Raw genomic sequence first — 12500 nt, forward strand, 5'->3', positions numbered from 1 at the left:
ATACACACATATGGACACGCACACACATACACATAAGGACACGCACACACATACGGACACATATGGACACACACACACATACACATATGGACACACACACACACACACACATATGGACACGCACACACATACACATAAGGACACGCACACACATACGGACACATACGGACACACACACACACACACACACACACACACACACACACACACACACACACATATGGACACGCACACACATACAGACACATACGGACACACACACACAAACACACGCGCACACACATATGGACACGCACACACATACGGACACACACACACAAACAAGCGCACAAATTCACACACACACACACACACACACACACACACACACATTTGTAAATAGAGAGAACACAAAAGCATGTGTACACGCACACGCACACGCACACGCACACGCACACGCACACGCACACGCACACGCACACACACACGCACACACACACACACACACACACACACACACGCATCACATACTCACCGTGTGTTCACTAAGCTCCAGAGCGTCTGTCATGTCCAGTCTGGCTGTCCGCTCCAAACTGGCCTCGCTCAGAACAGCAGAGGAGAGAGGGAACCCGCACTACACACACACACACACACACACACAATGTCATCACGCTGCAGCACGCTAAAACATGTTAACATACTGAACATACTTGTACACATTGTCAGCATGTTGCTCCTCCACGAGTGTGATTGTCTAAGTGCTGACTCAGGTGCATGTTCCTCTCCCACCAGTGTGTGTGTGTGTGTGTGTGTGTGTGTGTGTGCGTGTCTAAGTGCATTCTCCTGCTACATAACAAGACTAGATAAACAACATGGCTCTGCGCATTTGTTGAAATTGTTCAACAGACAAACGGTGTGTGTTTGCATTGGCACTGGCTCAACCAGATACCAGACCCACTCCACCACTGTGTGTGTGTGTGTGTGTGTGTGTGTGTATAGTGTTTGCACTGAAGGTGGCCACTCCATACTGAGTTATTAGTGCCTCAGGGCCTGGTTTGCTCGTCATCTGCCACCTCAGAGATGAAATAAATCTAACCTGGTCACTCCTCATTGGCCTGCTATTGGTGAATTACAGTAACGCTACATGGTCTCTTGGGGCTAGTCCACAGCATATGTGGACAGGGCTTTACAGCTGATACTGTACCACACAGCAGAGTGCACTGGGCCAGTGTTATGACCTCCTGCACCCCCTTCAGGCCTGGCATGGTCATTGCATGGGCTACACAGGCCTGACTTGCCTAATTAGCTAACCTTGCAGACCTTTGGGCGATCACTCTCCGACTGGCACCTTCTCTTACACACATGCGCACGCACACACGCAAGCATGCACACACAGAGGTGCACACACACACACACACACACACACACACACACGCACACACACAGGCATGTGCATTTCTACTTGCCCCTAGACATCTTTCGATAATAGTTATGTATTGCTTTTGCTTATTTTAAAATAAATACTTTATTGGTTAAAGTTATCTCTGCTGTCCCTACTCCCTCTTGGTGCTGCAGCTCAGAGCAGCCTCAGGAGAGAGGTCGGCTTCGCCCCAGTTGAAGGGGCACAACGTCTTGGCAGCGGAATGGCCACTGAAGGGCGTTTAAAGGTCAGTGAATGGCACAGAAGGTCAGAGCATCAGGCCGTTACCATGGAGGCAATCATTCTCTGCTGCCCCACTGCCTTCTGGGAGTTGTGCATGGACGACTTCTTCTGAGGGGGGTCCTGATGCTGAGAAAGCAGCTCTAGAGAGAGAGAGAGAGAGAGAGAGAGATAGAGAGAGGGGTAGAGATAGGAGAGAGAGAGAGAGAGAGAGAGAGGGGGAGAGAGGGATAGAGGGATAGAGAGAGAGGGAGAGAGGGGGAGAGAGAGAGGGGGAGAGAGAGAGCAGAGGGTAGTAGAGAGGGATAGAGAGAGAGATGAGGGGTGGATGAGAGAGAAGGAAAGTGAGAGTGGAGAAAGAGACCGAGAGAGAGAAAGAGAGAGGGAGAGAAAGATAGAGAGAGAGAGAGAGAGAGACAGGGGGAGAGAGAAAGAGAAAGTGGATCATGGTAAAAAAGGGAGAGGAATCGTAAAAGGGGAGAGAGACCAACAGGTCACACTAAAACACACACACACACACACACACACGTAGAACACACATCCACACACAGCACGTGTCACCATTATGGGGTCATAAGGGTGACCAATGGGAAAGGCCGGCTTTAGGAAGAACTCACTGATTGGCCAGTTGAGCTCCAGTGCTCTCATGCGACTCCGCAGCTCACTGAGGGCTTCCTGTTGAAGACGCATCACTTCCTCATGCCGATGACCTCTGCACTTTAACCCCTGCTGTGAGAGGTCACTCACTGCCACTTCCTGGAGAGAGAAATAGAGCCATGACAGGAAAAGAATGCACACATACACTGGCACTATAGCCCACACACACGCGCACACACACGCGCACACACACACGCACACACACACACACACACACGCTGGCATGCTTTGCCATTTTTAGCCACTTTGTAAAGGGCTGGCCTGCAGTGGAAGTCATTTAGTAGACATATACATGTACACTACGCACACACACACACACACACTCCAGCCAGCCGTGGTCTATTTCCAGTGGTGTACGCCTGTGGCTGGAGGTAATGACTGGTTGGAGACAACGCACTCAGGCTGGGGACACACTTCTCTCTAGACGCCTGCTGTGACATCATCACTACGAGACGCAGCTCTCAGACACTAATGCCAAAGATCCTTCATTACTATCCTTTTGCAGCTCGACTAGGTAGTATAATTGGTGCAAAAGTATCTATCTCTGTGTTGTAGGTGTGTGTTATGGTGCTATGTGTGTGTTTTTGTGTGTGTGTGTGTGAATGGCTGTGTGTTTACAGTATGTGTTTGTGTGAGTGTGTGTGTGCGTGTGCGTGTGCGTGTGCGTGTGCGTGTGCGTGTGCGTGTGTGTGTGTGTGTGTGATTCCCATAAAGCTATGCTATTGTGCTGAGCTTGTGAGCAACACAGTGCCCACTCTGTGGTCCTCCATATTAGCCCATGGCACCCATGGCAACAAGCACCATTAGCCAATCACTGCTAACCTTGTTACACATGAGCATGAGGTCATGCTGTCTGTACTCAGCTGCTCACTCTAGGAACGGTGGCTGAGTGCTCATACACACACACACACACACACACACACACATACTAGGAAGAGTGGCTGAGTGCTCTCTCTCTCACACACACTCACACACACGCTAGGAGCAGTGGCTGAGTGCTCACACACACACACACACACACACACACACACACACACACACTAGGAACAGTGGCTGAGTGCTCACACACACACACACACACACACACACTAGAAACAGTGGCTGAGTGGTCACACACACACACTAGGAACAGTGGCTGAGTGGTCTCTCTCACACACACACACACACACACACACACACACATACACCAGGAACAGTGTGTAGGTTTGTGTTGGAGTGTGTAGGTTTGTGTTGGAGCGTGCAGGTCTGTGTTGGAGTGTGTAGGTTTGAGTTGGAGTGTGTAGGTCTATGTTGGAGCGTGCAGGTCTGTGTTGGAGTGTGCAGGTCTGTGTTGGAGTGTGTAAGTCTGTGTTGGAGTGTGTAAGTCTGTGTTGGAGTGTGTAGGTCTGTGTTGGAGTGTGTAGGTTTGTGTTGGAGTGTGTAGGCCTGTCTTGGAGTGTATGTCCCTTGCTGGCCATCGTAATTTTAAAATGGCACACGTACATGAAGAGTTGACCTCAGCTATGTACAGTATATGTAAACTAGAAATGCAATTCCAAGGAATTACCAGTGCATGAAAATGCAAAAAAAAATATAGATAGATAATGTAGATATGGCTACTAAGGTATAGCTAGGGTAAACATGGTGGTTGCATAGTTTAAAGAGAGTTGATAGTGTTTAGGTAGACATTTTAAATCTTAGGCCTAAACATTCCTGTTCTAACTTAACTAATGATTTCTAACAGGTATTCTAAAATGTTAACTATGCTAACAATGATAACCAGGTTGATTGGTTTACTTGGCTCATGATTTCTAGCAGTAATGCTAAAAATGTTAACAATGCTAACAATGCTAACTATGCTAACAATGCTAACCACGTTGATTAGCTAACTTAGCTAATCATTTTTAGCAGTTATGCTAAAAATGCTAACAATGCTAACAATGTTAACTATGCTAACAATGCTAACCAGGTTGATTAGCTAACTTAGCTAATCATTTTTAGCAGTTATGTTAAAAATGCTAACTATGCTAACAATGTTAACTATGCTAACCATGCTAACTAGCTAACTTGGTACTGAGGACTTTTATTTTGAAACATTTGTTGATGGGGTATCCATGGCTGCCACTATCAGGAATAAAGAAGTTACTGTAGTAAAATCATGTTGGTTGCTATGGAAACGGTCATAAACGCTTAATTTTGATGGTTGCTATGTTGGTTGCTAGGTGCATGGAGGTCTCATGTAGTTGACTGGAGGCATAGTTGATGATAACTGACAGTTGGAATGGTTGAACAGTTAAATAGTTGAGTAGTTTCAATGGTTAAATGATTTAATAGTGTATTATTGCAGTGAGGACTTTTATTTTGAAACAGTTGTGGAAAGAGGAAACAGTTAAAGGGATATTCCGCCATTTTTGGAAATACGCTCATTTTCCACCTCCCCTCGAGCAAAACAATCGATATTTACCTTATTCCCGTTCATCCAGCCATTCTGTGAGTCTGGCGATACAACTTTTAGCTTCAGCCTAGCATAGATCATTGAATCGGATTAGACCATTAGCTTCTCGCCTGCTAGCTTCATGTTTAAAAGTGACTGAGATTTCTGGTAATTTTCCCATTTAAAACGTGTCTCCTCTCAAGTTAGAAAGTGCAATAAGACCAACTGAAAATTAAACCTAGCGTTTTTCTAGGCTGATTTGACATGGAACTACACTCTCATCTGGCGTAATAATCAAGGCAACTTGCAAACGTACCATAGGCGCAGTGATATCGTACGCAGCATCTGAAAATAGTCCCCATAGACAACAAGCAGTAGTAGTGCCAGTAGTTTGCAAGTTGCCTTGATTATTACGCCAGATGAGAATGTAGTTCCATGTCAAATCAGCCTAGAAAAACGGCAGGTTTAATTTTCAGTTGGTCTTATTGCACTTTCTAACTTGAGAAGAGACACGTTTTAAATGGGAAAATTACCAGAAATCTCAGTCACTTTTAAACATGAAGCTAGCAGGCGAGAAGCTAATGGTCTAATCCGATTCAATGATCTATGCTAGGCTGAAGCTAAAAGTTGTATCGCCAGACTCACAGAATGGCTGGATGAACGGGAACAAGGTAAATATCGATTGTTTTGCTCGAGGGGAGGTGGAAAATGAGCGTATTTCCAAAAATGGCGGAATATCCCTTTAACAGGATATGTAGTCTTCACAGAGAGATTGTATGCTTAAAGCCTGAGAGAGAGAGGGCTGCTGCAGGTGGGGCTGGCCACCTGGCATAAGATTCTAATTGCTTAATGATCCGATTGTGATGTCATAGAGGCCAATATTAAGTCTATGGGGAAATTTGTAATAGTTTTTAATTTATAGTTTAAAAAGTATAAAAGTTACAAAGTTGAAAAATACATAGCAGCCTTCCCCTATTTAAGACCTACGTTGCGACGTTTGAATGAAGTTTCTAAGTTAAACGGTTCAAGCTGAATAGAAAAAATGAATTTGATCAGCGGAATAATAATAACTAGAAATGCAATTCCAAGGAATTACCAGTGCATGAAAATGCAAAAAAATGTAGATATGGCTACTAAGGTGTAGCTAGGGTAAACATGGTGGTTGCATAGTTTAAAGAGAGTTGATAGTGTTAAGGTAGACATTTTAAAGCTTAAACATTCCTGTTCTAACTTAACTAATAATTTCTAACAGGGATTCTACAATGTTAACTATGCTAACAATGCTAACCAGGTTGATAAGTTAACTTAGCTGATGATTTCTAGCAGTAATGCTAAAAATGCTAACTATGCTAACATTGCTAACTATGTTAACAATGCTAACCACGTTGATTAGCTAACTTTGCTAATCATTTTAGCAATTGTGCTAAAAATGTTAACAATGCTAACTATGCTAACAATGCTAACCAGGTTGATTAGCTAACTTAGCTAATCATTTTTTAGCAGTTATGCTAAAAATGCTAACTATGCTAACAATGTTAACTATGCTAACCATGCTAACAATGCTAACTTGCTAGTGAGGACTTTTATTTTGAAACAGTAGTTGCTAGGGTATCCATGGTGCCCACTATCAGGAATAAAGAAGTTACTGTAGTATAATCATGTTGGTTGCTATGGAAACTGTCAAAAACGCTTAATTTCAATGGTTGCTATGTTGGTTGCTAGGTACATGGAGGTTTCATTTAGTTGACTGGAGGCATAGTTGATGATAACTGACAGTTGGAATGGTTGAACAGTTAAATAGTTGAGTAGTTTCAGTGGTTAAATGATTTAATAGTGTATTATTGCAGTGAGGACTTTTATTTTGAAACAGTTGTGGACAGAGGAAATAGTTAACAGGATATGTAGTCTTCACAGAGAGATTGTATGCTTAAAGCCTGAGAGAGAGAGGGCTGCTGCAGGTGGGGCTGGCCACCTGGCATAAGATTCTAATTGCTCAACGACCCGATTGTGATGTCATAGAGGCCAATGTTAAGTCTATGGGGAAATTTTAATAGTTTTTATTTAATAGTTCAAAAAGTATAAAAGTTACAAAGTTGAAAAGTCATAGCAACCCGATCCATTAGAATACCTACGTTACAAAGTTTGAATGAAGTTGCTAAGTTAAACGGTTGAAGAGAAATTGCGGTTAGAAAAAGCTGTCAGCGGAATAATAATAAGAAGAAGTCTAGGAAGAACAGTACAGTGCATTTTCATGCACTGTAATAAGAAGAAGAAGCCTTGGAAGAACAGTACAGTGCATTTTCATGCACTGTAATGAGGATTTCTAATTACACATGAATGGGGCCACATTTATGAATGGGACATGTTGATTTGGTTAACAAACAACTGAAAATGTTACACAGTGAACCGTTAATATAAGACTCTAGTGTGTGTGTGTGTGTGTGTGTGTGTGTGTGTGTGTGTGTGACATCCAATACCTGAGTGTGCTTTGGATTGTGACTGCTCAGCTCCAGTGAGGGATATTCCAGCTCCTTCACTCTCTCCTTCTGTTTGTCCTCCATGCTCTGTCTAAAACACACACACACACACACACACACACACACACACACACACACACACATAAGCGCTCACACAGAGGCTCTGTTGAAATCTCTCACACTAGTGTGTGTCATTCCTCTATCACTGAGTGTGTGTGTCTGTGTGTGTGTGTGTGTGTGTGTGTGTGTGTGTGTGAGTGTGTGTGATTCCTCCATCTCACCTGAGTGTGTGTGTGTGTGTGTGTGTGTGTGTGTGTGTGTTCCATCTCACCTGAGTGTGTGTGTGATCTCCTTCAGCTCTTTGTCCTTCTGCTCCACCAGCTGTGACATCATGGCCAGTCTCTGTGTGAGCGCGCTCAGTTCAACTCGCTGCTCCACCACCAACACCCTGTACCTCTCCAGCTCAGCCTTCTGCTCCTCACTCAACTCTCCTGCGCACACACACACACACACACACACACACACACACACACACAGAGAGATCAGCCTTCTGCTCCTCACTCAACTCTCCTGCGCACACACACACACACACACACACACACACACACACACACACATGCACGTACGCATGACCATGCGCACACACACAAGCACGCACACATGCACACACACATGCACAATCACACATGCAGGCACGCACGCATACACACACGCACATACACACACACAAACACACACACACACACAGACACACACACACACAGGTGTTTGGTATGGACGGGTAAACAGGTGTTTAGTACAGACACGATTAAAATGTAGTTCCCTGCTGCTGTTACCATGACAGCAAGGGTCCAAGGGTCACCTGTCATGTCACTCATCCGAGCGTGGGCCTGTGATAGGTCACGACTCAACGCAGCAATGATGTCATCACGAGAAACCACTTCCTGTCGAGCGCGGGTCAAAGAGGCCCTGATAGAGAGAGAGAGAGAGAGAGAGAGAGAGGGAGAGAGAGGGGAGAGAGAGAGGGAGAGAGAGGGAGAGAGTGTGTCAGGTGAGAATAAAGGGTTTGTGTTAGTTTGTCAGAGCAGGAGCTGAATGTGTGTGTTAGTTTGTCAGGTGAAGAATGGAAGAGTTACATGTGTGTGTTAGTTTGTCAGGTTAAGATCATAGCTTGTTGGGAGTGTGTGTTAGCATGTGGGGAGTGTGTGTTAGCTTGAGTGTGTGTTAGCTTGTGGGGAGTGTCTGTTAGCTTGAATTTGTGTTAGCTTGACTGTGTGTTAGCTTGTGGGGAGTGTGTGTTAGCTTGAGTGTGTGATATCTTGTCAGGAGTGTGTGTTAGTTTGAGCGTGTGTTAGCTTGTGGGGAGTGTGTGTTAGGAGTGTGTGTTAGTTTGAGCGTGTGTTAGCTTGTGGGGAGTGTGTGTTAGGAGTGTGTGTTTGCTTGAGTGTGTGTCAGGAGTGTGTGTTAGCTTGAGTGTGTGATATCTTGTCAGGAGTGTGTGTTAGTTTGAGCTTGTGTTAGCTTGTGGGGAGTGTGTGTTAGGAGTGTGTGTTAGCTTGAGTGTGTGTTAGCTTGCCAGGAGTGTGTGTTTGCTTGAGTGTGTCGGGCGTGTGTGTTAGCTGTCAGCTTGTGTTGTGACCTGCAGCTGTGACCTGAGACAGAACAGCTCAACTGAGCATTTTCATCTAGAGATGAATGATGATGCTGCAGGATTACAGGGAACACACACGCACGCACGCACGCACGCACGCACGCACGCACGCACACACGCACGCACACACACACACACACACACACACACACACACACACACACACACACAGGGGTTAACTCAGGCCGAGCAAACATCTGACGTTTTTTCCCTTCACCGCTGTAATCTCTCTATTCCAGCTCACTTCTCTATCCCCCTCTCTCTCTAACTGTATCTCTCTCCCTCCCTCTTTCTCTCTCTCTCTATCCCACCCTCTCTAACCGTATCTCTCTCCCTCCCTCTTTCTCTCTCTCTCTATCCCACCCTCTCTAACTGTATCTCTCTCCCTCCCTCTTTCTCTCTCTCTGTCAATCCCACCCCCCCTCTCTCTACATATCTATCCCTCCCTCTCTCTCTCTATCTATCCCACCCCCTCTCTATATCTATCCATCTCTCCCTCCCTCTTTCTCTCTCTCCCATTCTTCTCCCTCTCTCTCTCTCTCTCTCTGTTCTTCCTTAGGGGATTGGGCAGGCATCCATCCCTTGTGTGTGTGTGTGTGTGTGTGTGTGTGTGTGTGTGAAAGGAGGACAAAATCCTCTTCTGTTTGAGAGGCGCCTCTCATCTGCCATGCTGAATCTGCCCATACGTGTGACTACGAGCATGTCTCTGTTGGCATGAACCAATGTGTGTGCATGTGTGTGTGTGTGTGTGTCTGACGGTCTGAATGAGTCTATGTGTGTGTGTGTGTGTGTGTGTGTGTGTGTGTGTGTGTGTACACCTGTGTCCATCTACCTGGGTACTTGGTGTGTTTTTGTGCCTGAGTGTCAGTTTGTGTGTGTGTGTGTGTGTGAGAGACATGCAGTGTGCAGGAGTGTGTGTGTGTGTGTATGTGTTTGTGTGTGGTGATATTTCAGACAGGCATGTTACTGTGTGTGTGCCTCAGAGTGCAAGAGGCTGTGACATTGCTGCGTGATGAATCATTCACAGACTATTGCATTATTCATCACACACACACACACACACACACACACACACACACACACACACACACAGTGATGTCTGTGATCCATAAGGGCTGCTGAGAGCACTGAGGTCAAAGTTCAGACCCACAGCTTGGCACACAATGATGACATAAGCCAACATTGCTATGCACACTCTGGCCCTGAATGATGACATCATGTGTGTGAACAGAAGGGGCCTAAAGTTTCTGCAGAGTGTGTAGTGTGTATTGTGTGTAGTGTGTGTAGTGTGTGTACTGTGTGTAGTGTGTGTGTTGTGTGTGTTGTGTGTAGTGTGTGTATTGTGTGTGGTGTGTGTGTAGTGTGTGTGCATGTGTGTAGCACTTGCCATTAGCTGTTGTCATAATGTTCTCATTTTTCGTTCTGTCTTTCTCACACACACACACACACACACACACACACACACACACACACACACTCACACACAGGGCTGCTCACCTTAGGGCTGCCACAGTCTCTGGGGAGGAGCCTCGTTTGGAGTGAGTGGGGCTCTGGGATGTGGGTGAAGCGTTGTCCTTTAATTCAGTCTGCACGTCTGAAAACACACACACACACACATACATACACATATGCATGCACAGACATACACACACACACACACACACACACACACACACACACACACACACACACAGTGTGTGTTGGTCACTGAGTTTCACATGGACTGCAGTTTGATCCAGTGCTGAGCTGTCGTCAATAACATTGTCCTCTCTAGCACAACACTGCCATCTTGTGTAGAAAACTATTATTGTTGATAATTCAACTAATCTCTCCATTCCTCTCTTCTGCGCTCTCTCTCTCTCTCTCAATTCAATTCAATTCAATTCAATGTCTTTATTGATATGACAAATAAACATTGTGTTGTCAAAGCATGTTTTGCATATTAGCATATACAAAAAGTATCTCTCTCTCTCTCTCTCTCTCTCTCTCTCTCTCTCTCTCTCTCTCTCTCTCTCTTACCTCTGCTAAATAATATTACATTATTATGTCCCAAGGAAAATGTCTATTTCTGTCTTTATTCCCTTATTCTTTCAGCTCACCCCCACTCTCTTTCTTACCTTTCAGTCGTTCTCTCTATTCCTATTCTATTACTATTGCCTCTCTCTCTTTCTTTCTTATCTCTCATTATTATTCAGTTCATCCCTCTCTTCTCCCTCTCTTTATCTTCCCTCTCAGTAATTTTTTAGTTCATTCCTGCCTCTCTTTCTTTCTTTCTTACCTTTCAGTCGTTCTCTCAGTCCATCCCTCTCTCTCTCCATCTCCTGCAGTCTCTCCTCCAGCAGACTGATAGTCTGAGCATTCCGTTTCTCTTTTTCTTCCATCTGTCCATCTCTCTCTCTCTCCTCCCTTTCTCCCTCCTCCTGTGCTCCTCTCTGTAGCTCCTCCTCCTGTTCCTCTCGGCTCCTCCTCCACTCCTCTGCTGCTCCCACTCTTCTCCTCCACTCCTCCTCTCTCTGCTCCCTCTCTTTTGCACTACTCCTCCACTCCTCCTCTTTCCTCTCCGCCTCCTCCAGCCGAACGGTCCACACAGCCTCCAGAGACCGAAGCCGCTCCTGCAGGAGAGAGGAGAGAGAGGAGGAGAGAGTGAGGAGAGGAGAGGAGAGGAGAGGAGAGGAGAGAGGGGGAGGAGAGGAGAGGAGAGAGAGGAGAGGAGGAGAGAGAGGAGGAGAGGAGAGGAGAGAGGAGTGAGGGAGGAGAGGAGCGAGGGGGAGGAGAGGAGGAGAGAAGAGGAGAGAGGGAGGAGAGAGGGAGGAGAGGAGAGGAGAGGAGAAAGGAGAGGAGGAGACGAGAGAGGGAGGAGAGGAGAGAAGAGAGGGGGAGAAAAGAGGAGAGGAGAGGAGAGAGGGAGGAGAGGAGCGAGGGGGAGGAGAGGAGGAGAGAAGAGGAGAGAGGGAGGTTGGAGAGGAGAGGAGAAAGGAGAGGAGGAGAGGAGGAGAGAAGAGGAGAGAGGGAGGAGAGGAGAGGAGAAAGGAGAGGAGGAGAGGAGAGAGTGAAGAGAGAGGGAGAGGAGAGGAGAGGAGGATAGAGGAGAGAGGGAGGAGAGGAGAGAGGGGGAGAGGAGAGGAGGATAGAGGAGAGAGGGAGGAGAGGAGAGAGGGGGAGAGAAGAGGAGAGGAGAGGAGGGGAGGAGAGGAGGAGAGAGAGTGAGGAGAGGAGAGAAGAGAGGGGGAGAAAAGAGGAGAGGAGAGGAGAGAGGGAGGAGAGGAGCGAGGGGGAGGAGAGGAGGAGAGAAGAGGAGAGAGGGAGGTTGGAGAGGAGAGGAGAAAGGAGAGGAGGAGAGGAGGAGAGAAGAGGAGAGAGGGAGGAGAGGAGAGGAGAAAGGAGAGGAGGAGAGGAGAGAGTGAAGAGAGAGGGAGAGGAGAGGAGAGGAGGATAGAGGAGAGAGGGAGGAGAGGAGAGAGGGGGAGAGAAGAGGAGAGGAGAGAGGGAGGAGAGGAGGAGAGAGAGTGAGGAGAGGAGAGAAGAGAGGGGGAGAAAAGAGGAGAGGAGAGGAGAGAGGAGAGAGGGAGGAGAGGAGCGAGGGGGAGGAGAGGAGGAGAGAAGAGGAGAGAGGGAGGTTGGAGAGGAGAGGAGAAAGGAGAGGAGGAAAGGAGGAGAGAAGAG

At 46.5% G+C, this 12500-nt stretch overlaps 1 protein-coding gene across 1 annotated transcript in view; it reads right to left on the reverse strand.

Moving 5' to 3' along the window:
* The window catches only part of LOC134087347 (forkhead-associated domain-containing protein 1-like), a 19768-nt gene extending 8522 nt beyond the window's left edge, over positions 1 to 11246 (reverse strand). The window contains exons 1-8 of the mRNA XM_062540784.1: positions 11116 to 11246; positions 10335 to 10431; positions 8049 to 8155; positions 7518 to 7677; positions 7187 to 7277; positions 2257 to 2395; positions 1688 to 1782; positions 515 to 613 (exon numbers count right to left, since the gene is read on the reverse strand). Coding sequence (XP_062396768.1) covers positions 515 to 613; positions 1688 to 1782; positions 2257 to 2395; positions 7187 to 7277; positions 7518 to 7677; positions 8049 to 8155; positions 10335 to 10431; positions 11116 to 11218 — 891 coding nt within the window. The 5' untranslated portion in view covers positions 11219 to 11246. The remainder of the gene's footprint in view (positions 1 to 514; positions 614 to 1687; positions 1783 to 2256; positions 2396 to 7186; positions 7278 to 7517; positions 7678 to 8048; positions 8156 to 10334; positions 10432 to 11115) is intronic.
* Between the last annotated feature and the right edge of the window lie 1254 nt (positions 11247 to 12500).

Source organism: Sardina pilchardus, chromosome 7 (genome assembly GCF_963854185.1).
Source record: "Sardina pilchardus chromosome 7, fSarPil1.1, whole genome shotgun sequence".
Classification (NCBI taxonomy): Eukaryota; Metazoa; Chordata; class Actinopteri; order Clupeiformes; family Clupeidae; genus Sardina; species Sardina pilchardus.